This window comes from Colossoma macropomum, unplaced genomic scaffold (assembly GCF_904425465.1).
Source record: "Colossoma macropomum unplaced genomic scaffold, Colossoma_macropomum, whole genome shotgun sequence".
In the NCBI taxonomy this organism is placed as follows: domain Eukaryota; kingdom Metazoa; phylum Chordata; class Actinopteri; order Characiformes; family Serrasalmidae; genus Colossoma; species Colossoma macropomum.
In genome coordinates, this window is record NW_023494790.1 from 6,193,895 (window position 1) to 6,221,645 (window position 27,751).

Genomic DNA, 27,751 nt, shown 5'->3' on the forward strand with positions numbered 1-27,751 from the left:
TTTAATTAATGAAGAAGATTTGCAAAAAATTGAGAAAATGCTCTTAGATCCCAGAGGGTTAATGTCACCCTCCTTTTTTTTCCCAAGCTTTGTGTATTGGGTTTAACAAAGATATACAGTTGGAAAAATTGAAATATCAGATGCATCTGGTTAGAAGAATAATGAACGAACAAACTAAATAAATAAAAAAAATATAGAATATTAAATATATAACTGATGAATAACAAAAAAATGAATAAATGAATAATTTTTTTTTTTTTTTTCATTATCCATTTGGTTTCTATCATTTACATATATACATTTATATTTTCAAAGAAAGGAACAAAGAATTATAGGTAACTCAGTGTCCACAGTGCTACATTATTAAGGTTGTTAGTTTTTGCTGTGTATTTTGCAATAGAGAGCTAACAACCGCTGAGCTTTAGCCCCCTTAAAATCAGTACCGTATCAGTCACAAAATATTCATATTGGTCAACCTAGTCATAGTCTGCAATGTGGGATATAGTGAATAAACATAAACCCTTCAGTGAGTAGCTGTGCCAAAACTTTTGACTGGTACAGTATGTTATATACTGTTTATATGTTCGAGAAGGTACTGGTGATGTGTGCTGTGAAATCACCACGTCTGTTATTTTTGTATTCCAGACAAAGAGTTCGTCTTCATCTACCGATGAGAAAGAAGGGACGGAGGAGACCAAGTCCATTCCTGAGAAAGCCGAGTATGTTGTTTTTTTAATTTGCAGCTTTGATGTTGTAGTCAAGTTGTCCTGACTTCTAAATTCCTGGGAGTCAAACACATGAAGGGGGTCTAGTTCTCAGTCTCACATTTGGGTTTGTGGAATATCTCATATAAAGGACTTTTAGAAACAAGTTCCCTGACCACTTACTTTACTGTTTCTCCTCTAGTCTGACTCCTGGTTGAATACACAGTGCAACAAAACGTCTACAACTGACCTGAAGGTGCCACAGGGGACTTTTTTCATTTCTGCTTTCATCTCTATGAATCTTTGTGTGTCCCACAGAGGAGAGGATGGGGAGAAGAAGGAGATGCAGAAAGAAGTGCTCCAAAAACGGAAGTCTCGGCAGCACCACTCGTCCAAATCGGACGAGCCTGATCTCCAGGAGTCTGCCTTCTGGAAGAAAATCATCGCTTACCAGCGCAAGCTGCTAGTAAGAGAGTGATGTGTGAAGTGAAATGTAACCTCTAGAAGAGTAACATCTCAGCTAACCCTGCATACACACATCTGATGATAAAATCCATCAGTGACGCAGGGTCCATTTTTAACCCTTGTGTGGTGTTGATGTGTTTGTTACTCAGTGGTCTGCTGGACCCACCACATTATTGTGTTTTAAATCAATACAGCCAGAACAATTTCTGTAAAAATACCAGGTGTTTAAAATATCACAACCGGCCAGTGTAGGGTTCTCCTTTAGCAGCTGTAGCCAGTCAGCAGCCTGTCCATGTTGTCAACCCTCACACACACACACACACACAAACACATGCACACTCAGACACACACACACACTAACAGCAGGCCATGTAGGAGGAGAACAGAGTGAAGGACACAGCACCTCCACACTTTTATTCCCTGCGGGTTCACCCAACACCACATGTGTAATATAAATGTGTGGGAAGTGAAGACACTGAAAATTAAGATTAAGAGACCCTTATTAGTCCCACAATGGGGAAATTTCACCCCCACAAACTAACCCATCCGTGCAGTGCAGCACCTCATACACACTAGTGAAGACACACACTAGGGGCGGTGAGCACACGTGCCCGGAGCGGTGGGCAGCCCTATCCACAGCGCCCGGGGAGCAGTTGGGGGTGAGGTGCCTTGCTCAAGGGCACCTCACTCACGTACTGTCGGCTGAGGGGATCGAGGAGGATCAACCCCCAGCCCATGACTGCCCAATGTGCAAAATGTGTTATTTTATATGTTCTTCACAGAAAATGAGCAAAGGCCAAAGAATCTGAGGTTAAATTAATTTTTTTGGTAAACACTGAAAATGGATCCCACAGACCCCAACACCACACAAGGGTTAAATGAATGGAAGCCAAAATAAACCAGTGCTTAGACAATGTAGGCTATATTTATTCATTAACATTACATAAAACAAAAATGTGTGAATGACATCAAAAGAAAAACTATTGAACTAAATTGCTATTGAACTTTCTAGTGTTTTTTTCTTCCAATTGACCCCACTAATCTTTATAAATAATGTATTTATAGTTCAAATATAGTTTGTTAATAGTTATTAATTAGCTACAGTACTGCTGTGTCTGAATACACCTGGTCAATATGCAGTGGTGGATTAAGGTGATCAGGTGTATTAAGGCTATACTTTGAATATGAAGACCTACACAATGTCGACAATGACAGTCACGTGTACACGTGCACACACTCGCACACTAAAGCTTGAAACATAACCAAGTACATTAATACAGCAGATAAATCAGTACACAGCAAATCTGTGTGCCAAACAAAAAACAACAAGCTTTGAGTTCAGCCATACAGTAGATAAAGGTGCAGCTGAGATCCACCTTCTCAACACAACACAAACAGTCAACCTGCAGCCAGTTATGACAGATACACAAAATCTCTCAATACACAAGAAGGAACAAACTTCCTACCTATAGAATTGTTCTTTCTTGTATTCATTGCAGAGAAGTCATTTATTAGTTTGGTGAAAGAATGTGAGTCTATCGACATCCGAGTCACAGGTGATTCAGCCTGCTCTGATCCATTGTTGACCTTAGTTTATTTTTCAGTGCCAGTTTCGAAAGACAGCATTCACCAGTCGGGTTGGTCACTCACAGAGTATAAACAGTCTGAACAAAAAAACTACCCTTATACAGTGCAAACAGTAGCCATTCTCTTCATATGTACAGTTTCTTTTAGACGAGTGTTTTAGAGAAGTGCATCTTCTGGTGTTTACGCTGATGTTCTTGCACAATTCTGGGCCCAGTATGCCCACATCTGTTCATCAGTTTAAGTCCACTGCTGGGTCCGAGCTGTAAGAAGGGGGGGGTCTGCTGTCAGCGTCTCTTGCATCCCCTTGCGTCCCCTTTTGCAGCTTCTTTTAAAGTTAGCTCCGCTGCAGCATTTGGGGTTGGGGAGGCCATGGCAGCTGTTGGTGGTTTTTCAGGTGGTCTTTGATTCGGCGGCTTCGACATTGACCTAGCTTCAGCTAACCCTCTTAGCATTTAGCCACTATACAGTTAATAGACCTTTCTGACACAGAAATCTAATACACTGCTGTGGAAGTTCACATGTGAGGTAATATGACCCGTTCTGTCGCCTCGTTGTTTATCGATGTGTTTATCGTGGAAACTCCCATCATGATAACGTGACTTATCATGCAGTCCTGCTCTGTTGTCCAGTAAATCCAGTGTCCTTTGACACTGCTTGCCCCTCAGTATAACTGTCTCCCAGTAGCCACGTTTACATGCGGCCTGATAATCCGTTAATAATCCGACTAATAGCTCAATCGGAATAGAAGACGTCCATGTAAACACCTCTATCGGAATAGACTAGTCCGATTAAGGCCATTCGGAATACAATTTCTATCCGATTGAATGAGGTGGGTAAACCTCTAAATAATCTGTTAAATAGAAGAATAATAGCCATGTAAACGCCTGAATCCGATTACATTCCAATCGGAAAGTTTAAGTACGTTCTGCGCATGTGCGTCGCGTCATGGCGAAAGTTTATACCGTTCAACATGGCGGAGCAGAAACTGGTCTGCAGAGGAGACGAAGTTTATGCTCTGATCTTTAAAAGATGGCGGTGGGACGGACGTCCAGCTTATGAGTCTCAGAACACGACGTCTTCCTCTCGCCGCTTCCTTTATAAGGACATGTGAAGCACGTTTTCCTGAGTCTGACCTCATTTTAAAGCAATTAAAACACAAGCGCGCCAACTGGAAACTCATCTCACGCGGACTGGACCTCACGTGATGTTCGCTGTCATGGTAACGTTTACTCTAAGCGCTACTCCACGCATGCGCGTCATTTCGCATCGGATTACTTGTAGTGCGCATGTAAACGAAGATTTTCCATCAAATTGTTGAATAGAGTGTGCATATAAACACCTCAGTCTGAATCTGTAATCGGATTGTGTTCAATCGGATTGGCAAAAATCTTTGCATGTAAACACAGCCGGTGCAAGACTGCTTCAGTGCTTTTATCACCAGTGGTATGTTCGCAGCGTAAGGGTGTAGCGTTGATGCATCACGTGAAGGTGGTGAACTGCCTGGATTTTAGATTCTTATAATTATATTGAATTATAATTGATTCATAAAAAGGAGTGTAATGATACGCTCAGCCCACAATGTGATACATGTTTCACAACTTACAACACTAGAACTGGGAGGAAGGAGAAGTGCTGGAGTGAGGAACTGATCATTTGCAAATGTTGGTCTTCAGACAATGCAATTGCAGAGGGCATAATTAATAGAATGTCGTTTTCCCACAATGCACATTGTCACAGTTTAGCGTTAGAGTCATTGACTTTACAGACTGGTCACCCAAGCCCTAGAATTTATAGCAAAATCATGCTTTTCCTCCTCTGGCACTGTTGATTCAGCTTGCGGGATTACAGTTAGCTGAGGAGTTGAATTTGCAGAGAAAGCACTACGTTTTTCCCTCAAGACCACACATGAGGTCAGTGCCCATGCAGTGTTATTTCAGTGCTGGTAATGGATTCAAATTTAATGAAAGGTCGAAAACCATCCGGTTACTAAGAAAATATTCCGTTTTAAAATAGAAAGCACTGCATTTAAAATAGAACACTGACATGTTAATAGGGTTTTGCCATTTCAAGTCATTTCCATGTTATTTCTGTGCCATGCCATTCATGGTAGTGTTCCAGAGGAAATCTGGCCTTAATGAATGTTTTACCCAAACCTCTGCTATTTGCTTCTCTATTGCTGACATCTGTGATGTATTGTGTTTTTTCTTCTGTCCCATTATAGAACTATTTTGCACGGAATTTCTACAACATGAGAATGTTGGCTTTGTTTGTGGCCTTTGCAATTAATTTCATCCTGCTGTTCTACAAGGTACGCTATGTAACAGGCTATCGACTTAGGTTATCTGCATTTGTCACAAGCCACATCTCACTAGACTTGAGCTGTATATAGTGTTGCATTTGCATTTTGTATTAAAAATTTCAACCTTGCCATGCATTATATGCTCATCTTCCACTTACCTTGAAACTCCACCTTGCAGGTGTATGGTCTGTAGCTCATCTGTTGGTGCACAGTTTGTGTTATCCATCCTCTAGCCTTTCATACAGGGTCAGATTCTGACCACAGAGCGGTTCTTGCCTGGACATTTTGGGTGGTGGTCCACTCTCAACCTAGCAGTGGCACTGATGTGTCTAAAAACCCCAACAGTACTGCTGTGTCGGAAGCACTGCAACAAAAATCATGGGAAGTGAAAACATCTAATCCTAATGTATTTATAATTATGAGATCATTGTAAGGATATAATATCAAGTTAAGTAAGTAATTTTATATAGAGAAATTGGCTTTTTCAGTTGGCAGATTTATTTTGAATTATGCTTGAAAATAAATGAAATTATCTGCCAATAGAATAATAAGTTAATTTCACTAGATAAAATAACGTTAAACAAATAAAACCCTCTACAAACAAGTTAAAGCTACACTATTTAAGTTTTGGGGATTTGGAGACCTCGCTGGTGGAAATGTGTAATTGCAGGCAATGTGTGAATGGACACGTTGTAATGTGCAATTGTGAGCGTGTTGAAAGAGTGTTCAAAGAGAACTCAGTCAAAACTTGGTGAAGGGGGTGTCTTCTGAGGATGTGAGTGAATTATCTACAATTCTCATCATGTGTTCATCAGTATAAGGTTGATTTTGTATTTGAGACTGAAACATCGAGCTGGATCTTCTTTTTGAGCCAGTATGTGTGACGTTAATACATACAGATGTGTGATCTGACTTTTAAATGGTTGTTTTAAGCTTTACAGAGAGATACACAGCAAAGTACACACACTAAACCTACATAGTGCAGCTTTAAATAATCTTATAATATTATATACACACTACCATGTCAGTGTCGCTACTGTACTGAGAACAATCCACCACCCAAATAATAGCCGGTCGGAAAGCGGACCTGTGGTCAGAAAGTGATGATGAATGGTGTAGAAGGGGGCTGATACATTGTGCAGCAACAGGTGGGTTACAGTCTGTAATTGAACACCTGTATTTGGACCCATAAGGTAGGTGGACCTTCTAAGTGGATGCTGAGTATATGCTTGGTATTACTACATAAATGGTAGTGTATGCATTTGTTTTGTAGGATTCTTTTAGCAAATGAATAACAAACAAAATAAAAATTGGGCATTTAATTGTAATGTTACTTGGGTCAGCTTTTCAAAATTGGTGTTTTTTGAAGTTCGACATCAGTCAGTCTTTGTTCTCTTTCTCAGGTGTCCACGTCCTCAGCAGTGATAGAGGAAAAGCAGGTTATTTACAGTGCATCCTCAGACAGCGGGCTGCGTTGGGACCCTCTGAATGACTCACCCGCTGACCGGCCTGTAACAGTGCACTTCGTACTGGAAGAGAGTAGCGGCTACATGGAGCCGACACTGCGCATCCTGGCCATCCTCCACACTATCATCTCTTTCTTCTGCATCATCGGGTACTACTGCCTTAAGGTGCGATGCAACCAGTGACACTGCAATTGTTGTTCCATGTCAGTAACATCTTCTCTATGTTGGATTTAAGTAATTGTCTATACTTACACAATACCTAGCCTATGTATAAGAACCTTCAGGGCCTTCTAAGCCTTCAAAGAAGCCCTAATGATTTCTGTGAAGTAATAAACACGTCTGTAATTCAGTTCATTTTTCGTTTAATGTAATCTTCATGCTTGTTAGAAACTAAAGGGTTTAATTCTTGAAACAACCAGCAAAAAAATTATGCAATCATTTATTTATTTATTTATTTATTTATTTGGTGGTATCTAGGTAGATACAGTCAAGCAAGCTCAAAGGTTAGACCTTCATGAGCTGGACTGAGGGCTTTACATGCCCGGTTAACCTATTGAGTGTATATCAATATCAGTCAATAGATTAGCCACTAAAATAATAAGGAAGTGATGGTAGAATCAGCCAATCACATTTTGGTTTACAATAAGCCGGACCATTACCACTCTAGGCCTTCTGGAAGTCCAAAATATGTGACTGACTGTGAACGTGAGGTGTAGCCTAGCCAGTGTATTTCAGTCAGTTCTTAGAAATGGTAACAGCGGCATCTCTGCCTCTGGACTCTATACTGAAAAAGTCAGTGTAAAACTGCTACAAGGTAAAGTACATGTTAATGTCTGTTACAAGCTTCAGATAAAACATGGAATGTCTTCTAAAAGCTTCAGATGTCCAAGTTTAAATTAGAACAGCCAAAAAGTGTTCATGGGAATCGCCTAGAATCTCATAGGGCATTATAAATTAGCATTATCATAGAGGTTGAAGGTGAAGGCCAACTCTGTCACAGCTCACCACTGATATCTAGTAATGTATAACCAATGCTAGTTTGCTAGTTTTAATGTTAGCTTGATTGGTAAGAAATGACTTGACTACAGTTAACCACGAAAACATCTGTTACGTAGGGTAGTGCTGGTGCCTCACAGCAACAAGGGCCTGGGTTCGATTCCCCAGCCAGGCGACCAAGCTTAGTACCAGTCTCGGAAAAGAAGAAGTTGTCTGCTGGGGTGTCTCACCATCCAAAGACATGCAGCCTGTTGAATTGGAGATACTAAATTGCCTCTAATACATGTATGAATGTGTATATCTGTGTGTCTGCCTTGCGATGGACTGGTGGTCTGCCCAGTAACAGCTGGGATAGACTCCATAACCCAGGAGGATAAGCGGCTTAGAAAATGAATGAATAACCTGGTAAAGTAGTTTTTTTTCATTGAAAAGCAACATTTCTTCCCTCCCTGATCTCTGGTCTTCCTTTGAGACCCCTAGAGCAATGGCGAGCCCATTGTTCCTGCCCATGCATGGCAGGTACGTTCAGGAATAGTTAGGCACGCAAGCTTTTCTAACACTAATAATTATGTTAAATATTAATAATTATTATTAAAACTAATAAATTATGATAACTAATAATTTAAATACATGCTCACGCATTTTTTAAATCTCTTGCTGGAGCATTTTGTCATGAATGTTTTTTAATAGCTGAGAACCTCTTTTATTCATAGTGTATGAGAAGGACGTGTTGGAGATTTCCACTCAATTTAAGCAAGCAGCTGGCTAGCAAGCCTGTTGGGCTGAGCAGACACCGCTTGCCCTCCTGTGAGAGCCACAGATGTACAGCTTAACATCAAAAGTGTTAAAAAGTAAATAAACAACTAATATCTGTCTCTTCCAGGTTCCCCTGGTGATCTTTAAGAGGGAGAAGGAGGTTGCCAGAAAGCTGGAGTTTGACGGGTTGTATATTACGGAGCAGCCATCAGAGGATGACATCAAAGGCCAGTGGGACAGACTGGTCATAAACACACAGTGAGTCTGACAGAGAGCATCCATTGCCACACGCACATCATTACGGGCGAATGCAGGTCAGTGAGAGATTGCGGTCTGGTTCATTATAGAGCACTGAATGCCTGTTACTGCCTAATACAGGTTGCACTGGACACCCAAAAAGATAATTGCTGTCTGAATGCCAAATGAAATGACTGGGCAGCCATAGGCAACCACACTGTCTAGCCAGTGTCATCTGTGTTTACCTTTCTGCACTATAGGTGGAGGGAGACTGTTTATGAAGTCAGCTCTGCATAACCTTTAGCACTAGCTCATTTTAGTTACGCTTGATTTTTTTTTTTACCTTGTTAGTTCATGTCCTTTAGGATATTAAGCACCATTCATCATATCACAATATAATACTTTCGTCCTGCCTTTTAAATGGTCTTAAGGTTTTTTAATAACATCACCAGCACCAGCAGGTGGGGAAAAATAATACTAACCAATAAAATCACGCTTCCTTCCCACCACACCCAACTGTCATGGAGAGAAAATGCTCAGCTAGCTCAGAGATCCTCCGTGATACTGTGTTTTACTCACAAATACATCGCAGTATGGAATGAAAATGAGTCCCATTGTCAACTTCATCAGTTTTGTGCTGTGTGTAGTTGATCAGCCATAACATGTTTGTTGTCTGAAGTTTGTTTCTGCAGCTTTCTAAATGCTAATTTATATTAAGGATGTGCATTGAGTTTAATTTTTGATATTTGAGTATCCATAAGACTTCATGAACGGATTTCCGGTTAACTGCAGAGAAGGAAAAACAACAAAAATACACATAAACAAAAACAAGGGCTGCCCACCGCTCTGGGCAACTGCCCCCTAGTGTGTGCATCGACTAGTGTTTATGTGGTGCTTCACTGCACGAATGGGTTAAATGCGAAGGTGAAATTTCCCCGTTGGGAGACTAATAAGGGTCACTTATTATGTCAAATGAATGCTGATTAGCTATCCAGTAGTGTTGGAGGTGTGATGTGACACAAACCAAAACCGGGGGAAACTCCACTGGTGACATCCTTACTAATAAAAATAATACATGGCCAAATCAAGACATGTAAACGAGATTGGGGGCCAGTAACGCGTGAGAATGAGAATCAGTTTTGAGAGTTAAGTCACATTAGGATCCTGTTCCCACACCTTAGTAAGTTATGGCTACATTTTTTTTTTGTTTTGTTTTGTTTTGTTTTGTTTTGTTTTTATTAGGAAGGTTTGTCACCTGCAGTGTCAGTTTTCCACTGAGCTACTTATTTAACATCTCAGCATTGGTGGTGTTGCTGATGTTGGGTGTTTTCTTCTGGTTTTCAGGTCTTTCCCAAACAACTACTGGGATAAATTTGTAAAGAGGAAGGTGAGTCGGAGTTTGAGACAGTTATCTGGTTGTTAGTATTATTCTTCATTGCTTATTTCTTCTTTGGCCTCATGAATGTATGATCATAACAAAAACATCGTGTTCTAACAGTCGATTGTTTTTTAGATGTGATCAGCATTGTGTGTATGTGCATATAGGTGATGGATAAATATGGAGAGTTTTACGGTCATGACCGAATCAGTGAGCTGCTGGGGATGGACAAAGCTGCGCTGGACTTCAGCGACGCCCATGAGAAGAAGAAACCGAAGAAAGACAGTTCGCTAGCTGCTGTGTGAGTGTAAAAGTGTGCATGACTGTGTGTCTGTAAGGACGCATATCATAACTGCCATAACAAAAAAAACCTTAGTAAAGTTTGTGTAACTTACAGTATGTTAACACATTTTTATTCCAAGTAATTGTGAAACATTTCTGTTTGTCTGTTCTTAATGAAATGTTCACATAGTGTAAAGGGCAGCCAGTGTTTTCCAATTGTATAAAACAAAAGTGAGGTTTAAATATACTGTATGTCTACAAGTTTGTAGACAACTTGCTTATCCATTCTGAAATATAGGGTATTAATATGGAGTTTGCCCCCTTTGATGCAGTAAGAGCTTCTACTCGTTTGGGAAGGCTTTACACTAGATGTTGGAACATTGAATTTGATTGTATTCAGCCACTGGAGCATTAGTGAGGTCAGGTACTAACGTTGGATGATCAGTTCTGGATCACAGACTCCAACCAACTCATCCCAAAGGTACTGGATGGAGCTCAATCACTCAAGAGAAAACAGTTGCACTGCTGTATAGCCCAGTGCTGGGGGCCTTGATACCCTTCTAGCTGATGCTTGGTGTTGGGCAGGGTGACCTTAGGCTCATTTTGGCTGCTCTAGAGTGTCCCATTTTACTGTTCAGTACTTATTCTATGGAGATTATACAACCTGTGTGAGCACCTTTGTGCACAATGCGTGCATCTTAAAGCAGCTGAATTCACTAATTATGATGGGTGTCTGGATACTTCTGGACATAAAGTGTCTTCTCATAACCGTACTGACCAGTGTACAGTACTGTACACAAGTCAGAGACCATGCATCAGTTATTCCCAGTCAAAACAGCATTTCAGTACAAGGTATTCATTTTTCAGGAAATATTTCTGGGGAGCTTAGATATGCAGTAAACCACTTGCCTAATTTCTCCTATATTCTACTGTTGGAGTTCACGAAACGAATAAAAGTGACAGAGAAAATGGGACTCTTAACAACCATGCAAGACCTGGTAGACACCAAAACTGCCCCCCTCAGATAAACAGCTTAACATTTAAACACTTAACACTTAAAGCTTTCATCTCTGAGAGAGAGGGGAAAATCCAGCTGCTGATCCAGATCTGAAAACAACCACAGGTGTTTCTGTCCATCCTTCCACTGTGAGAAGACGACTGAAAAACAGTCGAACAAAGAAGCTGCTGGTGTTCTCAGAACAATGGACTGACCACAGTCCAGACCTCAACATCACTCAATGTTTTTGGGATTACTTGGATCATGAGAAGCAGAAACTTCTAAGACTGAACTTTGTAGGCATGGAGAAATAGCACTGCAGATCTCTTTGAAAAACTGAAAGCAGGTTTCCCGAAAAGACACACTAAATACCTGAAAGTGGAGTATTTAGTTGTTGAGGCTTTTATGTAGTTTTCTGTTAAATTTGTTTTCTGCTTTCTTCTTGTTACTGAAAAATGATTAACTTGTACTTAATGACCATTTGATTGAAAATTAAGTAAATGAATGGTGGTCTCTGACTTTTGCACAGCGCTGTACATTTGTTTACACCTTTTGTAAATATCAGTTACCGTCTGCGGAAGAGAATTTCTCACTTTAGTGGATGCTTCTGTGTGTGTGTGAAGACCACTGGGCAGTCTTCCAGTGTGCCAAACACTCATTAAACTAACCTGATTAAACCCCGAGGCCATGGCACGCCGACTCTAACACCTGGATGATAAAACCTCACCATCTCCGACCCTCCCTCACCCTCCTCATCATTTTAAACGTGACTGTTGTTTTCTTTTTTACAATTTTCAGTAGGGGGCAGTAGCAGTTAATGGTCAGCACTTGCCAGCCAGTTATGACAGCCTGAAAAATATTCCAAATATCATTTCAGGGTTTCTGCCTTGATTGTATATTTAAATCATTTTTATATTGTACAAATAGGATGTGATGTCGTAATGAAGAAATTGATGAGCCGTATAAACATAAATATATATATATATTTTTGTTTATTTGCCTGGTTCACTGTTTCATGCACCTGCTGTTTCTTCCTCTCCTGCTGGCAGGTTGAATTCTGTGGACGTCAAGTACCAGATCTGGAAGCTGGGAGTCGTCTTCACAGATAACGTAAGTAAATCTGCGCCGTTCTGCATGAAGCGCGTAAGTCTCTGATCTCAGAGTGATTTGATTTGATTTGATGACGATGCTATAACATTTAATTCGTAATGGAATTTCAAATTTCATCTTAGTTTGATTATTTTAGAACAATTCAAAATTCTTATTAACAATACACTGAATACAAATGTGATTGGAGGAACTATTTATACAGTAGGTGTGTACAGACCACAAAAACAACTAGGGCTGTCACTACTGATTATATGAGCAAGTTTATGAGTTATTTTGATGATTAAGCAAGGCCAAACAAGCTTAACTGAACAATAACACACTGTGCCAAGCGCTTCAAAGATTCCAGAATACTTCGCTGAAAAAGACAAAAAAAGGAAACCTTTTAAAATAAAGGCTTGTGCAAAAAGTTTGGGTGTCACTAGTCAAATTACATGTTTTGTTGAAATGAAAAGAAGTTAACAGTTCTTGGCAGAGAAAACACTGCTGCATGTTTTCAAGCACAATTACTGTTTATTTGCTGATTTTGAAATAAAAATGAAACAAACTGTGGCCTGTGCAAAAGTTATGGCACATTGTATATGTATGTTTTGTTTTTTTTCCAATATGTTAAACTCAGATGAATAATAAATAAATAGAACTTGTGCATTGCAGTTTGCAAAAAATGCCATATTTATATGAGTTCTTTGTTAAGGGTGATGTGATTTGACCAAGGGGTGCTCCAACTATGGTGTACGCCTGCATTTCATATATAAAACCACTATAGGTCTTACGTGCAAGCAGTTAGTGAGTGGAGTTATGCACAGTTTGCATGATAAGTTATAGTCTTGATAAATCAAATGAATTCAGGTGCATCGTTTTGCGCTACACTTGCACTCATTAATTGTGTTGTTCATTCATTAGTTGTGGGCGGCACAGTGGCGCAGTGGGTAACGCTGTCGCCTCACAGCAAGCGGGGCTTGGGTTCGATTCCCTGGCCGGGCGACCAGGGTCCTGGGTCCAGGACCTCCTGTGTGGAGTTTGCATGTTCTCCCCGTGTCTGTGTGGGTTTCTTCCGGGTACTCCGGTTTCCTCTCACAGTCCAAAGACATGCAGTCAGGCCAAATGGACATGCTAAATTGCCCCTGCGAATGTGTATGCCTGTCTGTCTGCCCTGTGATGGACAGGCGACCTGACAGCTGGGATAGGCTCCAGCACCCCACTGCGACCCAGAAGGATGAGTGGTTTAGATGATGTGTGTGTCTTTAAGAGACACCAGCAGAATACCTTAAAATATATACATTACCAGGGTATCTGCAGGTGTCAGCAAATTCAGTATAATGCATTCAAGTCAGTTGTACTGCATTTTGAGAAATCTTAATGCTGGTCATATCATGGGCTTCTCAAGGCAGCACGTGTTAGTATACAGCAGTGTTTATTGCAGAAATCTTCATAAGTAGTCTGAGTGCCACTGCTACAGTTGTGTAAATTGTACTTTCACCTGCATTTTGTAACTGCAAATGCACAGACATTAGTGAGATCCTGCTGGTGTGGGTTTCCTTTGTTTCAGTGGTGATGACAAAAGCAACCTGACTGATAATAGCTCCTTGTGGAGAAACTTTAGCCTGTCGGACAGCTTTTTAGTTACCTGCAGATGCCCTGTTTATGATTCATATTGCGAACTGTTTACTAAGCCGATTCATTGAGAATGTTCATTTTAATTAGTTAATCAATTAATTTACTGACAGCCCTAAAAACAACTCGCCAAGCTTTTTTATTTAAATGATTGAAAATACCCAGTGAATTTTATTTTGGTCAAACAAAAAGAGCGCATACTTTATTGAATATTATCATAATTGACTTTAACATACCACAATTGATGCAGTCAAATTGCCACCTTGAGATGCATTTTTACATCCATATTCTGTTCCTCTCTGCCAACAGAACAGTTCAGCTGAATATAATAATGCGGATAATGAATGAAAGCTACCATCAATCAGCTCGCATGGTGTCATTTGCATAACTCAAATTGGTTGCTGTTAGCTTTCATAAATTATTTATCACATTAGCATTTTTGTTTAACGATTGTTTGAAATGTGACTTTAATTGTCTATTATTTGTGATCTGTCTCTCTTTCCCTGTTTCTGTTTGTGTGTTTGCAGTCCTTCCTGTACCTTGCCTGGTACATGACCATGTCCATATTGGGCCACTACAATAACTTTTTCTTCGCTGCTCATCTGTTGGACATAGCCATGGGCTTTAAGACACTGAGGACCATCCTGTCTTCTGTCACTCATAATGGCAAACAGGTACAATCCATTGTCTTCCTTCAGAGAGCTGAAATTAGACAAGATACAGCTGTGCATGACTGAGGATAGCAGACTTTATAGTCATCTGGGAAAGTATGTAAAGCAGTTTATCTGGGAACACTGCAAAAAATGGCATCTTGTCAAGTAAAATGATCTTAAATCTAGTTTAATATTCCCATTTTGAGATGGTTGTGCACTTATTATATGATTATCTAGCTTATTTCTAGACACTTCACTTGTTTTAAGTAATTCTATTAAATAAAATTGAGATTTTTGTAAAGTTGAGATTGTTGTAAGCTTAATTTGAGATTATTTATCTTATTTCTAGGCATTTTTTACTTGTTTTAAGTAGTTTTATTTAATAAAATTATCTCACTTTACTGGCAGATAATTTCAAGCACATTTCTTAAAACAAACAAAAATATCTGCCAACATAGTGAGATAATTGTACTAAATAAAACTACTTAAAACAAGTAAAATGCCTAGAAATAAGGTAAATAATCTCAAGTTAGGCTTACAACAATCCCAACAGGAGAAATATTAGATTTATTGACTATAAGATAATTTTACTTGACAAGATACTATTTTTGCAATGTAATGTTCAAGAAACACTAACATTAGAATAAAAGCAGATAAACAATACATGTGTTACATTGACCATTATCTGTCCTTGAGGAAGTCCAGTATTTACAGTTAACATCCAGTACCTGGTTCATCTAATCAGTCCTTCGTTAAATTAAATCAGGTGCTGCTGATGGAATTTAACGGATTCATGCAGTGGCTGGACCACATTGAGGATTAACTCACTTTCATTTAGAAAATCAACAAAATGTAATTTGACTGGTGGTACTTTTAGTATTTTTCAGCCTTCAGTTGTCCTATTTTGCTCGTTCCCACTGTCTCTCATCGTTCATCTTGTGGTATCAATTGTTTTACTGCTTCAAGGTAAAAAAGCTGGTATTTGAGTAGGTGTGGCCAGAGTGACCCTGACTATTCTGCTTTGACCGCTCTCATGCCACACACTGGATATTATTGTTCATCACATCAATCTCTGGAAACTCTAGTTCCTGCAGTGCATTCAGTCCCAGGAGGAAAACATTATCAGAGATGCTGAATCTGCTACTTATTTCACCAACAATCTTAGGAATGTTAGAGTTACTTAAATCAAGCATTTTGCCCAGTTTATTGTTAACTATCATAACTGTGTTTGCATGCTTTATATACAGTACTGGGCAGATTTTAGGCATCTGAGAAAATTTGATTTTAAAAAGCATTTATTAATTCAGAGTGTTGAATAAATGTGTTATGCTTATTCATTCAGAAAAAAACACTAATATTACAATAAACACAAATAGCATTAATACAGTAAGTAGTGGTTTTATGTATAACACTGTGTTCGTTTAACTATTTCCAAGCTTCTCCTTAAGGCAGCCTAGTATTATTTGTAGTTATCATCCAACACCTGCTTTGGCTAATCAGTACTTCATTAAGTTAATCAAGTGTGCTGGTGATGAAATTCAACAAATCTATGTGACGACTGGAGACACTGCAGAGAAATCAGCCACGAAATATAGTCTTCAAATTAGCTCACAAGATATCAACTACTTTTTTTTTTTTTCCAAAAAGGAAACTTTTGACTTTATTTATGTTAATTTGCATTTATTCTAATAATATGAAATCATGGTAATATATATATTTTGCAAGCCAAAACACATTCATTGTCCAGATATGCTTCTAAAAATGTGCAGAAGTGGGTTTTACATAGAATTATAAATACTAACTAACTAGGTGTGTCTTATAAAGTGACAGAATTTATGTGCAATTGCAAAAGTTTGTGGACCCTTTGAAATTATCTGGATTTCTGCTTGGATGGCTTCTAATATGTGATTTTGATATTAATTCTGATATGTGATTTTTAAATACATCATAAAAGACTTTTTTTGCAGTGCACTACAGATATGATATTCTACCTGTATGAGTCTGTTATTAATATAGTTAAGGGTTGGGTAAGAAATCAGCCCTGCTAGTCTGTTTCACTGTGTATAAATAACATATATATGGAATAGAAACAGTAAATTGTGTAATTTATTTCATACATTGTGTAACCTATTTTACTGTGTGTGTGTGTGTGTGTGTGTGTGTGTGTGTGTAGCTGGTCCTGACAGTGGGCTTGCTGGCGGTGGTCGTTTATCTCTACACTGTGGTGGCCTTCAACTTTTTCCGCAAGTTCTACAACAAGAGTGAGGACGGAGAGTCTCCGGACATGAAGTGTGATGATATGCTAACGGTAAGCTGAAATGCCATCATGTTGGCTATATTTACCAGTATGTTAACAATAACATACTGTGGTCTGTACCTTATGTCAGCAAAGACAAGTTTATTTATATAGCAGATTTCATATAAAGGCACTTCAAAGTACCTTCCAATTAAAATGAAAAGTATCAAAGTTGATTAAGAGAAAAGATAGAAAATCAAATAACAATATAGAAGATGAACTGAAATGTAAGTATAGTGCAGTATAAGTAAAAAAGTATAAGCAGTGCAGTACTGCCCCTAGGGGCTAAACACAGTGGCTTGAATCTTAACTGAACGCTTGTTCAAAGAGGCATGTTTTCAGTCTTGATTCACGACTGTCTAATGTCAGGACACTTACAAGATTCCTCAACAGTTAGTCCCATCTAGGAGCTGCACAGAAGCTAAATGCTGTTTCTCCAGGTTTAGTGAAACAGCTAAATGACTAATTCCTGAGAATCCTGTTGGGCTTATATTCCTTGAGCATATCAGAAAAAAACACAAACACACCCAAAATATATTAGAATCATTATACAGGGAGATTCACTCGAAAGAGGCCCCGAATATTCTGTCGTAACTCCCGTTAGGATGGAGCAATCTGAACCAAAAAAATACGCTACACACCTTGATGTATGTGTAATAAATTGCATTACATGCGATGCTGGAAGCGATCGCCGTTTTCAGCCAGACACATGAAGGGGTACGGGGGTCTGCACCTAGAAGTTGCAAACAGAGGTTAAATGTCGCAACAGCTATCTGGCGCCTACCTCATCTCTCCGATGCAGGGGCTTGTTCAAAGCTCCATATACTGAGGAGCACATTGTACGTTGTTTGGTTCAGATTGATTCATCCTAGAGAGAGTTATTACAGAACATTCAGGGCCTCGGTGTAAGTAAAACGGGACAGGATCATGAAAAGTCACTCGCCCCAGGTCGGTGAAGCGAGAATACGAAGCAAAGCGAGTCCGCAGCTTCATTCCCCCGTGGAAAACTCAGTTCTCATGGGTCGATTCTGACCCTTCTGTACCTGAGATGTTCTGATACGACGGATGGACAGTGAAGCAGATTCCAGGTTGACCAAGTTAGTCACAACAGCGTATCATACGGTTAAAAGAGACAGACCTTTTACTGACTACCCACATGAAATAGACCTTTAGATCAAAAGTGCTCTGGAACTTGGTAGCCAGTATTTGTACTGACATGGCTTGCAGAAGGTAAGATAATATTTGCTAACTTATGCGCGCAAATAATAATATTATATTATTGATAACTTTAATGCAAATGTATTTATAATAAAACAGAAATACAAATCAGTGGTTTTGAGACGTTTTGTTAAAAATGTTTTATTTTAAGAATAAATAACTATATATCAGTTTGTTTGTGCTTATTTAACACCTCAAAATACAAAGATTTGCTCAGGACAGTAGGAATTTGTTTCGGGACAGTGAATTTTCAGGTTGCTTGCCCGACTGGGAAAAAAGTTAACGTTGAACCCTGAGAACATCGGGAACCAAGAGACAGATAAAGAACATAAAACTGTGTAATCATCTTGCCCTGAGCGAGAGAGGAGAGCTCCAGCTGATAAAACCTTGCAACATTTGAGTCATCAACCTCTTATTGACCAGGGTATATTTTGGTTTGTCCATCTGAATTTACATGACCAAATTGTACAGCAAATTATTCAGTAACTGCATGAAATAAATGTACATTTTTATTTTTTGTAAAAGCTCCCCTCAAGTTAACAGAACATGTGTTTATGATCACACATATCGCTATATGCTTACAATTTACTGCTGAAAGCCAAAAATCTTAGACGCTCTTTGTATTTTTTTATAAAAATAATTTTTACAGAGCAGATCACTGAAGAGACGCCATCTGTTTATAGTTTATAGCCCAGATTTGTGGAAAAATGGGTCGACTTTCAGTAGAAAAAAAAATGTGAGTTCAGCTTCTTTTATTATAAGGGTTTAAAATTACATCACCATCTATTTGACTGGAAAGAAGACAGTTACAGCTCTCATACGACCCCCACCTTTTGAATGTAGCTTATGAAATATGAAAGTTTTGAAGAATATGACGAAGTGCGTTTTGGAACCACCGGTGGTCTCAAGAAGTTGAAAAGGTTAAAGTATTCACATTAAACCACAAGCTCTCTTCAAATTTGGATGGTGGCAAAAACTTAGTAGATTGTCTGGTAGAGCTGAGTGACACAGAAATATCACTATAATATAATGAAATCAATACATATTGCACCTGTTATATATCTTGCAATATAGTAAAACACATTGGTAAACCATAGGATACATACATCATCTAAACCGCTTATCCTTCTGGGTCGCGGTGGGGTGCTGGAGCCTATCCCAGCTGTCAATGGGCGGAAGGCAGGATACACCCTGGACAGGTCGCCAGTCCATCGCAGGGCAGACAGACAGACATACACATTCACTCACTCACACCTAGGGGCAATTTAGCATGTCCAATCAGCCTGACTGCATGTTTTTGGACTGTGGGAGGAAACCGGAGTACCCGGAGGAAACCCACACAGACACGGGGAGAACATGCAAACTCCGCACAGAAACAACCCTGGTCACCCAGCCGGGAATCAAACCCAGGCCATTCTTGCTGTGAGGCGACAGCGCTACCCACTGCGCCACCGTGCTGCCCCCCATAGGATTATATTTCCAGCTCACTGCTTGAAAAATATACCATAGGATTATATTAATTTAATAATGTGGTTAAAATGGTTAATAATATAATGGTTAAAATTGCACTTTTTGACCAAAATAATCAGCTTTTTCAGATTAGAAGAATACTTTGATTTATCAGAATTCACATCTGGAATGGTCAGAATGCTCACAGCACACAGCAAAAAACATGAATTGGTTAGAGTGCTCATTTACATATTGTAGCCTTTTGGGATATCAGTATTACCAAGGCCATAATGATGAACAAAATATGTTCTATGGGCTTTGCTGACATTTGCTGACATCTGTAGATCCATAACTGTGAATGAAGTACCTTCCACAGTCATCGGCCCCAAGCAGCCTGATTGACTCCGCTCTCGAGGAGTTCACGTGTTTGATTTCCCATTAATTACTGCAGTGCTGTGCTGTGATAGTGTGAGCTCTAATTGTCGTAGATATACCCTGACACTGCTCGGTGCGTTGATTAGGGCTGTGATTGTTGCAGCCAGGCCCAAATGCTCACTTAATAATTGAGGCTTCAGAAAGGTCCCAAGCAGTGAGCTGGAACAATGGCTTAATTAAGTTCACATTGTTTCTTATTGTCCCGAACAGACAGAAGGGTGGGACAGCTGAATGTAATTAGAATTGAAGGGGAGGAGGTAGACCCGGTGCAGCTGCCCAGACCTTCTCTGAACACCTCCAAACCCAAACACTGTGGTTACTGAACATGTATAGACTATTCTCCCTCATTTACATGAACCTATTTGGCCAGTCAGTTCTATTTTTCCTAGAACTAGGAAATCCAATCCGGCCCATTAGCGTATTTTCTGCGGTCCCAACACCCAGTTTTTTAGTTCTATTAATTTTTTTTTGTTACAGCAAAGCTTTGAACGCTGTTCCAGCATCAACAAGGGATGCAACTCTTCAGATGAGCTAACGAACTAACATTAGAGATGGATGCTTGGGACTCAAAGTCTTCTATACGTGGTCTTTACTCCTCAGTGGATGATGCCAACATGTTTGTTTGTGAAAAAAAAAACAATTTATACTGTTTCTTGACCTAGCTAACATCAGCTAGAATAGTTAGCCTAGTTAGTGCTAAATCTTGTGTTCTGTAGTAGATTGTAATACAGGGAGATTCACTCGAAAGAGGCCCCGAATATTCTGTAATAACTCTCTCTAGGACAAAGCAATCTGAACGAAACAACGTGCAATGTGCTCCTCAGTATATGGAGCTTCGAACCAGCTGGGATGAGGTAGACGCTGGACAGCTGTCATGACATTCAACCTCTCTAATTGCTCGCCGATACGTTCAGGAACATGGAGCACCGCACTGAAATGTGTCTGGCAGAAAACAGAGATCACTTCCAGCATCGTATGCAATGCAATCTATTACACATACGTCAAGGTATGTAGCGTATTTTGTGGTTCTGATTGCTTCATCCTAACGGGAGTTACAACAGAATATTCAGGGCCTCTTTCGAATGAATCTCCCTGTATAATACATGTAGTTCCTCACAAATACCTAGCAGAACGTTGTCACGTTTTACAGTCCTAATAAAACAAAAATTGTTGCCTTTCATAATGGAATGTAACATTCTCTGAATAGCAGTTTTCAGGGTTTGAATACTGGCATCTTTATTGATTAACAGAGTACTGCAGTACCTGTGCACAACCCTAGCATCAACACCTGTTTAAATATGTAATACATACTGGGCATATTCCAGCACTTTCAGTCTTACAGTGTTAATGGTTGATGTTACACTGTTGAGATGTCTCAGTCTGATCTGAAAGACAGATCTGAGATGTTCAAGGCATATTTGAAGGGATTGATATTGTCTGTGTTAAGACTGATCCATTTTCAATCCTTTGTTAACGCTCTGGACTCAGCTGTCATAGAGGTGACATAAACTGACATTAACAACAACTAGACATGTGCACAGGTAGTCAAATACTCTAACCATATAACCACTAACCCCAGCAACGGACAAACCGCCCAAGTCCTGTCCTTGAGTCAAAGTAAAGATACCCTTTGTAAAACGTTACTTAATTAAAAATAGACGTCCAACATTCAGTTAAATTACAAAGGATTTGCTTTAAAGTGTATTTAAGTGTCAAATAAAAGTACTGTAAGTTGTTCCAGCTATTACAGCTGTATTATATCTGTGTGGCAGATGTGACTGAAAAGATTTAAAACAATAGGCAAATGTTCTTGTTTATAAAAATAGCATTAATTAGAAGCAAGTTACATTTTTCAAAATGACAGACAATACAACGTTACACCATGTGACATTTTTCTGTAGCTGTGTGGCGAGTTCTTAACTTCTATAAGGCTGCAACAGGTCAGTGGTAATGTGGTCCTCCACACTGTTTCATCCAGATCCCACACCTCTCTTTTATTCTCCAGCTTTGAAAATGGATCACATTTCACCCCCCCCCCTCCAAACTTTTAGAATATCATGTACTTAATCACTGTCCACTACTGGTTAACTGTTCTTGGTGTCAGTACTTGAGTACTGAGTTCACTATTCAGGGACTTGTAACATTGCATGGAAAGTCTGAGAGAAAATATACACAACAACAATTCGCTGAAATACTGTTAGTTATTTATTAATATGTTATTATTTTAGAAAGTGTAATGGATGGTTATGTATGTATATTATGTGACTCTGTCACAGTGACGCTATTGTATTATTGTATGTGAGCTCATTAAGGACCTGTTTGAGACGTCTGAGGTTGCGTGGCTGAAGAATCAATCAGAATCAATGAAACTATGTGTGTCTGTTCACCATGTTACCTTGGCAAACTAACAAGATGGCACATCATTCAGTGAGGAGGACAAAGCCCTGTGTAGTATTGGGTGTCCCTGACCATCTACTGTTGCACTTGTTAACTCTAATGTTAGCTCATCAGGTCATCTGAAGGGGAAGTATTCAATACTCAAGCTTCCATCATATCCTACTAGTTTGACCTGCAGTGGCTAAAGGTTTCCCCTTGGCTGTTATTTAATATTATGCGACAGTTAGTTCCGGCCACGCGAGCTGATTGGTTGAGAGGTGTTCTAACCGTGCTGTTGTTTCACCATAACATCACGTTTTTTTCACGAACACTGTATCACTCCGCTAAGACACCGTTGCTAAGCAACGACTTTGACAGCTGTAGGAGACGCTCAAGCCGTTTGAACGTTTTTACTTCTTACTTTACCACAAACAGAAAATGGACACTTTTAAGATCACATTTGACCGACAGCCGATTTGGTCAGACTCTGAAGATGAGACGACACTAAATTCCCAAACTGTCATCACCACTGAGCAGCTTTTCAGTCGGCAGCTGTGACAGAAGAACCTAAACAACCTGGAATCAGCCAGAAATTAACCCAATACCATTCACCGAAACGTGTAGTCTGATCTTCAGAGTCTGACCAAATTGGACTGAGCCATAAAACTGATGCAATAAAAAACAAAAAGCCGCTCAGTGGTGATGAGAGTTTGGGAATTTAGTGTGAGGAGCTGGAGAACGAACTGCCGGCTGTGCAGCGAGTGGGCGGAGCTCGTTACTCTGACGTAGCAACAAGCTACTCATTAAGGAACTATAATTTGGCGGAAGGAACTGCAAACATTAAAACATATTAAACTCCGCGTTCACGGCCCAGTTTATTAATTTATTACTTTAATTATTTAACTGTATAATAGCAGTAGAACACTCGAGGTCGTATGTTATCGCGAATAACATCACGGCTGTAATTTGGTCGCCGGCACGAGCCGAAGGCGAGTTATTTCACGAGTTATTTTGTGAATTATTTTGCGAGTTATTCGCGATAACACACTCCCTCTCATGTTCTATTGCTTAAGTAGAACATGCATGTAATGTGCTACTGAATTTGTAGCCTGCTAGCACCAGTGCTACCACAAAGCATATATGTTTTTTTTAATTCCCGCAGTAAACCAAATGTCCATTTATCTCTTACAGACACATGAATACCAAAATTAGTCAGAATGCACATCCCTACCCACAGCAGTGGGGCACATTTTCAGAGGCTAGCAAGCAGATCGAAATGTCTACAATGCAAGACTATTTTTAATTGGTAAATGGAATTGACCCTAGAGCCACTTGCCGTACCAGTGTTTCAACCTCAGTTAAGCTAGTCGCCTGGTTAAACTAGCTGCATGTGAAATGTGAGTTCACAGCTATTACTCAGCTATAACAGCGCATTGGAAGCCAAACTCAAATTAGAATTCACACACACACACACACACACACACACACACACACAATGTGTTAGCGTTCTCCAGAATTGACTTGTTTTGCCTGGACTAATATGAAAGCGGACATACAGTAATTGGACTCCACTGTTGGCTTGCCAAGAATGATCAATCTGGAGCGTCCTGCAGGACCACTACACTGCACTGCACTACACAGTTTGGTGATTTCCTGCTCTAATGCACTGATACAGATCATGAGGAGTATGATAATTATCTAATGACTTCAAACAGGTGGCTTACACTCTTTAAAAGCCTGAGGAAGCACCACTGAGAGGAACCAAGACTCAAAAGGAAAAACCCCCTTAAGAACAATGCAAAGAAACACTGAGAGGAGCCAAGACTCAAAAGGAAAAACGTTCTAAGATCATGAGGAAACAACAATTTGATCAACCAGTTTCATTATGGAATTTTAGCAAGATTGTAAAAGGCAGACACACTGAGGGACAGTATATATGGGTTCACATGTGTGTGGGGAGAACGCACACTGACACAGGAGCAACTCTCTCCTTTAATCCTGCAAGAGCCAGCCACCCATAGCATTCAATTTCCATCTCTCTCTCTCTCTCTCTCTCTCTCTCTCTCTCTCTCTCAGTCTCTCTCCTATTAAGGGCAGACAGTGTGGGGTTCTATGCTACAGTGGAGCAGATTGTCATCCTCTAGGAAAGGTGACACAAGGCTTAGTCACGATGAGGACCACTGCCCCCAGCTCCAGAAATCCCCCACACTGCCGTCTGACAAGCCCTTTAGACCCGGCATGTTTATGTGTGTGCATATATATGTATGTGAGGGTACTTAAAATGATGAAATATACATTTCTGGCAACTTACGAAACTCTGAGTAATGTGCACTTAGAACACGACAAGTAAAACCAGCATTCTGTGGTTGTCAATTGAAAGGTGAGATTGTTTGTCCTTTCAAAAACTGCACGTGCATTATAGGGCACTTGCTGGGACGTATCAAGCATTGTTGAGTTTTCAAGTGCTATCAAACTTGTTACCAAGAAGTTTTGGTCATTGTATGTCCCCTTGATGCTCAGTTTATCTGATCTCAATCAAAGAAACTGAAATAGTTCCACAGCAGTTTTAACCGTTAATCTGCTGCTACTCAAACTGTTCAAACACATCTGTGCTAGAGCTTGAAATATTTATCTGAACCTGATGTTGTGTTGCAAATTATGCGTTTGATCGGACGCCTTTTTCCAATTATGAGTTTTACAGATCAAGTTTCACATTCACGTTTTCACAGCCCGCCTCTAACTTTTAACAGAGATTTTTCTGCATTACTGTATCCTTTAGCTTTTCTCCTTACTTTATTATTCCTCTCTATTTCCATTACTCACGTGTTTAAAATTACAATTTTGACTACTAATTACTTAATTATATTACATTATTGCATATTATTTAAAAATTTGATTAATCCATGAGCTAATTAGGGCGGCATGGTGGCGCAGTGGGTAGCGCTGTCGCCTCACAGCAAGAATGGCCTGGGTTCGATTCCCAGCCGGGCGACCAGGGTCACTTCTGTGTGGAGTTTGCATGTTCTCCCCGTGTCTGCGTGGGTTTCCTCCGGGTACTCCGGTTTCCTCCCACAGTCCAAGAACATACAGTCAGGCTGATTGGACATGCTAAATTGCCCCTAGGTGTGAGTGTGTGGTGTGTATGTCTCTCTGCCCTGCGATGGACTGGCGACCTGTCCAGGGTGTATCCTGCCTTCCGCCCAATGACAGCTGGGATAGGCTCCAGCACCCCACCGCGACCCAGAAGGATAAGCGGTTTAGATGATGTATGTATGTATATGAGCTAATTACCGCTATCATTGTCGATACACAATTATTTAACCAGTGCTTTCATTAAAAATATCAGGTTTTATAAAGCTGTTTGGGTGATGATGAGCCGATTCAGGTCAGTATTAGACTAAAAGCAAGTGAACCATTTTATTATTCACTGTTTCTAATTTTCATTACTCTTAAAATTATTTGTAAAGTGTTCAGTTTGGACTCGTTGTGGGCCTCTTTGCTTGATTTTTACCCGATTTTCTCCCCAATTTCGTCGTCTCCAATTCCACCTGCTAGTTAGGACTCCCCCAATCACACAATGCTATCAATGCTAGGAGGGCGAAGGCTAACACAGGCTTCCTCCGAGACCTGTGAAGCGCCGCCGCATCTTTTCGAACTGCCGCTCACGCAACGTCATTGGACGGCCGAACGCGCTCGGAGGAAAGCGCCAACCACCAGATCTGTTACGTCAGCTAACAGACGCCTGACGCCAGACAACTAGCATCGCGTTGAGTGATGGGGGGAGAAGGAGGGGCCATCCTACCCACCCAGAGAGAGCGAGGCCAATTGTGCTCTCTAGGACTCCCGGCCACGGATGACATCACCAGGGATCAAACTCGCGATCTCCTGATGATAGGGCCAACGCTTAGACGGTTGCGCCACTCGGGAGGCCCTTTTTTCTCTTTTTTAAACATTTGCAGTCAGTTTTTAAATTTTATATCCGGTGCTGTGACAAAGGAAAAAAAAAAGTTAAAAATGGTCAAAAACGGCCTTTTTGTTTTTGCAATTTCAGAATGTCAGCATGGTGTTCTCAGCTTCGACTTCAGTATATGATGTCAAGTTGTTTTCTTCCACTATGTACCTGGAACAGGTAGAGGTTGAAAATGATGCAAATCCGAGCTCTGATTTCTCACGTCTCAAATTAAGTTGAGTGCAGCTTAACTCAGTTTTCACTGTAGTCCTTGTATTCACTTAATAATAAGTTTTTAAGTTTTCCCAGTGCTCCCAGTGCTCAATAGCAGCTGTCAGTTCAAACCCATTCAGTCCTGGAGCTGTAAGAGGTTCTCTGACTACTGGCCTGCTGTGACCACAAGGGCCAGCCATCCTGTTACGGCAGAGAGAATGAATCGGGGCGTGCACTCCTCAGTAGCGCCTGAGCATCTAACATCTTTGTTTAACTCTCTGTTCAGTTTAATGTATTTGTTTGTTTGTGTTCCCTGCAGTGCTATATGTTCCACATGTACGTGGGTGTGCGTGCTGGTGGGGGCATAGGTGACCAGATCGAGGATCCAGCCGGCGATGAGTATGAGATTTATCGCATCATCTTTGACATCACCTTCTTCTTCTTCGTCATCGTCATCCTCCTCGCCATCATTCAGGGTGAGAGGATTGTTTTTTTTAATCATTAAAAAAATAAGAAATATGCTATAATTTAATGGAAAAGTACATTAATGATATAGATTAGCCTGGATATTTATGAGAACTCAATAGTAAGATCTTATTCACATATTGCTAAGTGGTCCAGAATACACTACCGTTCAACAGTTTGTAATCACCTACCATATTTTATATACAATAATAACTAACATGTAACTTATATAATGTTGATTTCAGAATTACAAATTGCTTACCAAAAGGTATTTGTAGATGTTTTATTCAACATTTCAAGAATTCTATAAACAAGAAGTGACAAAATGCTAAAATTACACACAGTGTGTATATATATATATATATATATATATATATATATATATATATATACATTCATTTGTGCCTTGAACTTTGCAAACAACTTGTGTGTGTATATATATATATATATATATATATATATATATATATATATATATTTATATATATATATATATATATATTTATATATATATATATATATATACACTGTGTAATTTTAGCATTTTGTCACTTCTTGTTTATAGAAATAGGAAATGTAATATATATATATATATATATATATATATATATATATATATATATATATATGTATATTACATTAATTGTGCCTTGAACTTTGCCACTTTTGAAATATGGTGTATTCTGGTCCTGCATTTTAAACATGTGAGGTTCAGGACAAGCATATTATAATTATTTCATACACATATCTGCAACCAAATTTATTTTATATTACTCAAAACTCGGATTCCAGACTTGTGAATGGTAGTG

At 39.6% G+C, this 27,751-nt stretch overlaps 1 protein-coding gene across 1 annotated transcript in view; it reads left to right on the plus strand.

Moving 5' to 3' along the window:
• Positions 1-27,751, plus strand: part of ryr2a (ryanodine receptor 2a (cardiac)) — a 368,896-nt gene that overhangs the window by 328,961 nt on the left and 12,184 nt on the right. The window contains 11 exon segments of the mRNA XM_036571987.1: positions 646-719; positions 1,023-1,170; positions 4,978-5,064; positions 6,459-6,686; positions 8,401-8,531; positions 9,855-9,897; positions 10,056-10,189; positions 12,217-12,277; positions 14,416-14,562; positions 16,715-16,849; positions 26,797-26,953. Of these exon segments, the coding sequence (XP_036427880.1) occupies positions 646-719; positions 1,023-1,170; positions 4,978-5,064; positions 6,459-6,686; positions 8,401-8,531; positions 9,855-9,897; positions 10,056-10,189; positions 12,217-12,277; positions 14,416-14,562; positions 16,715-16,849; positions 26,797-26,953 (1,345 nt within the window).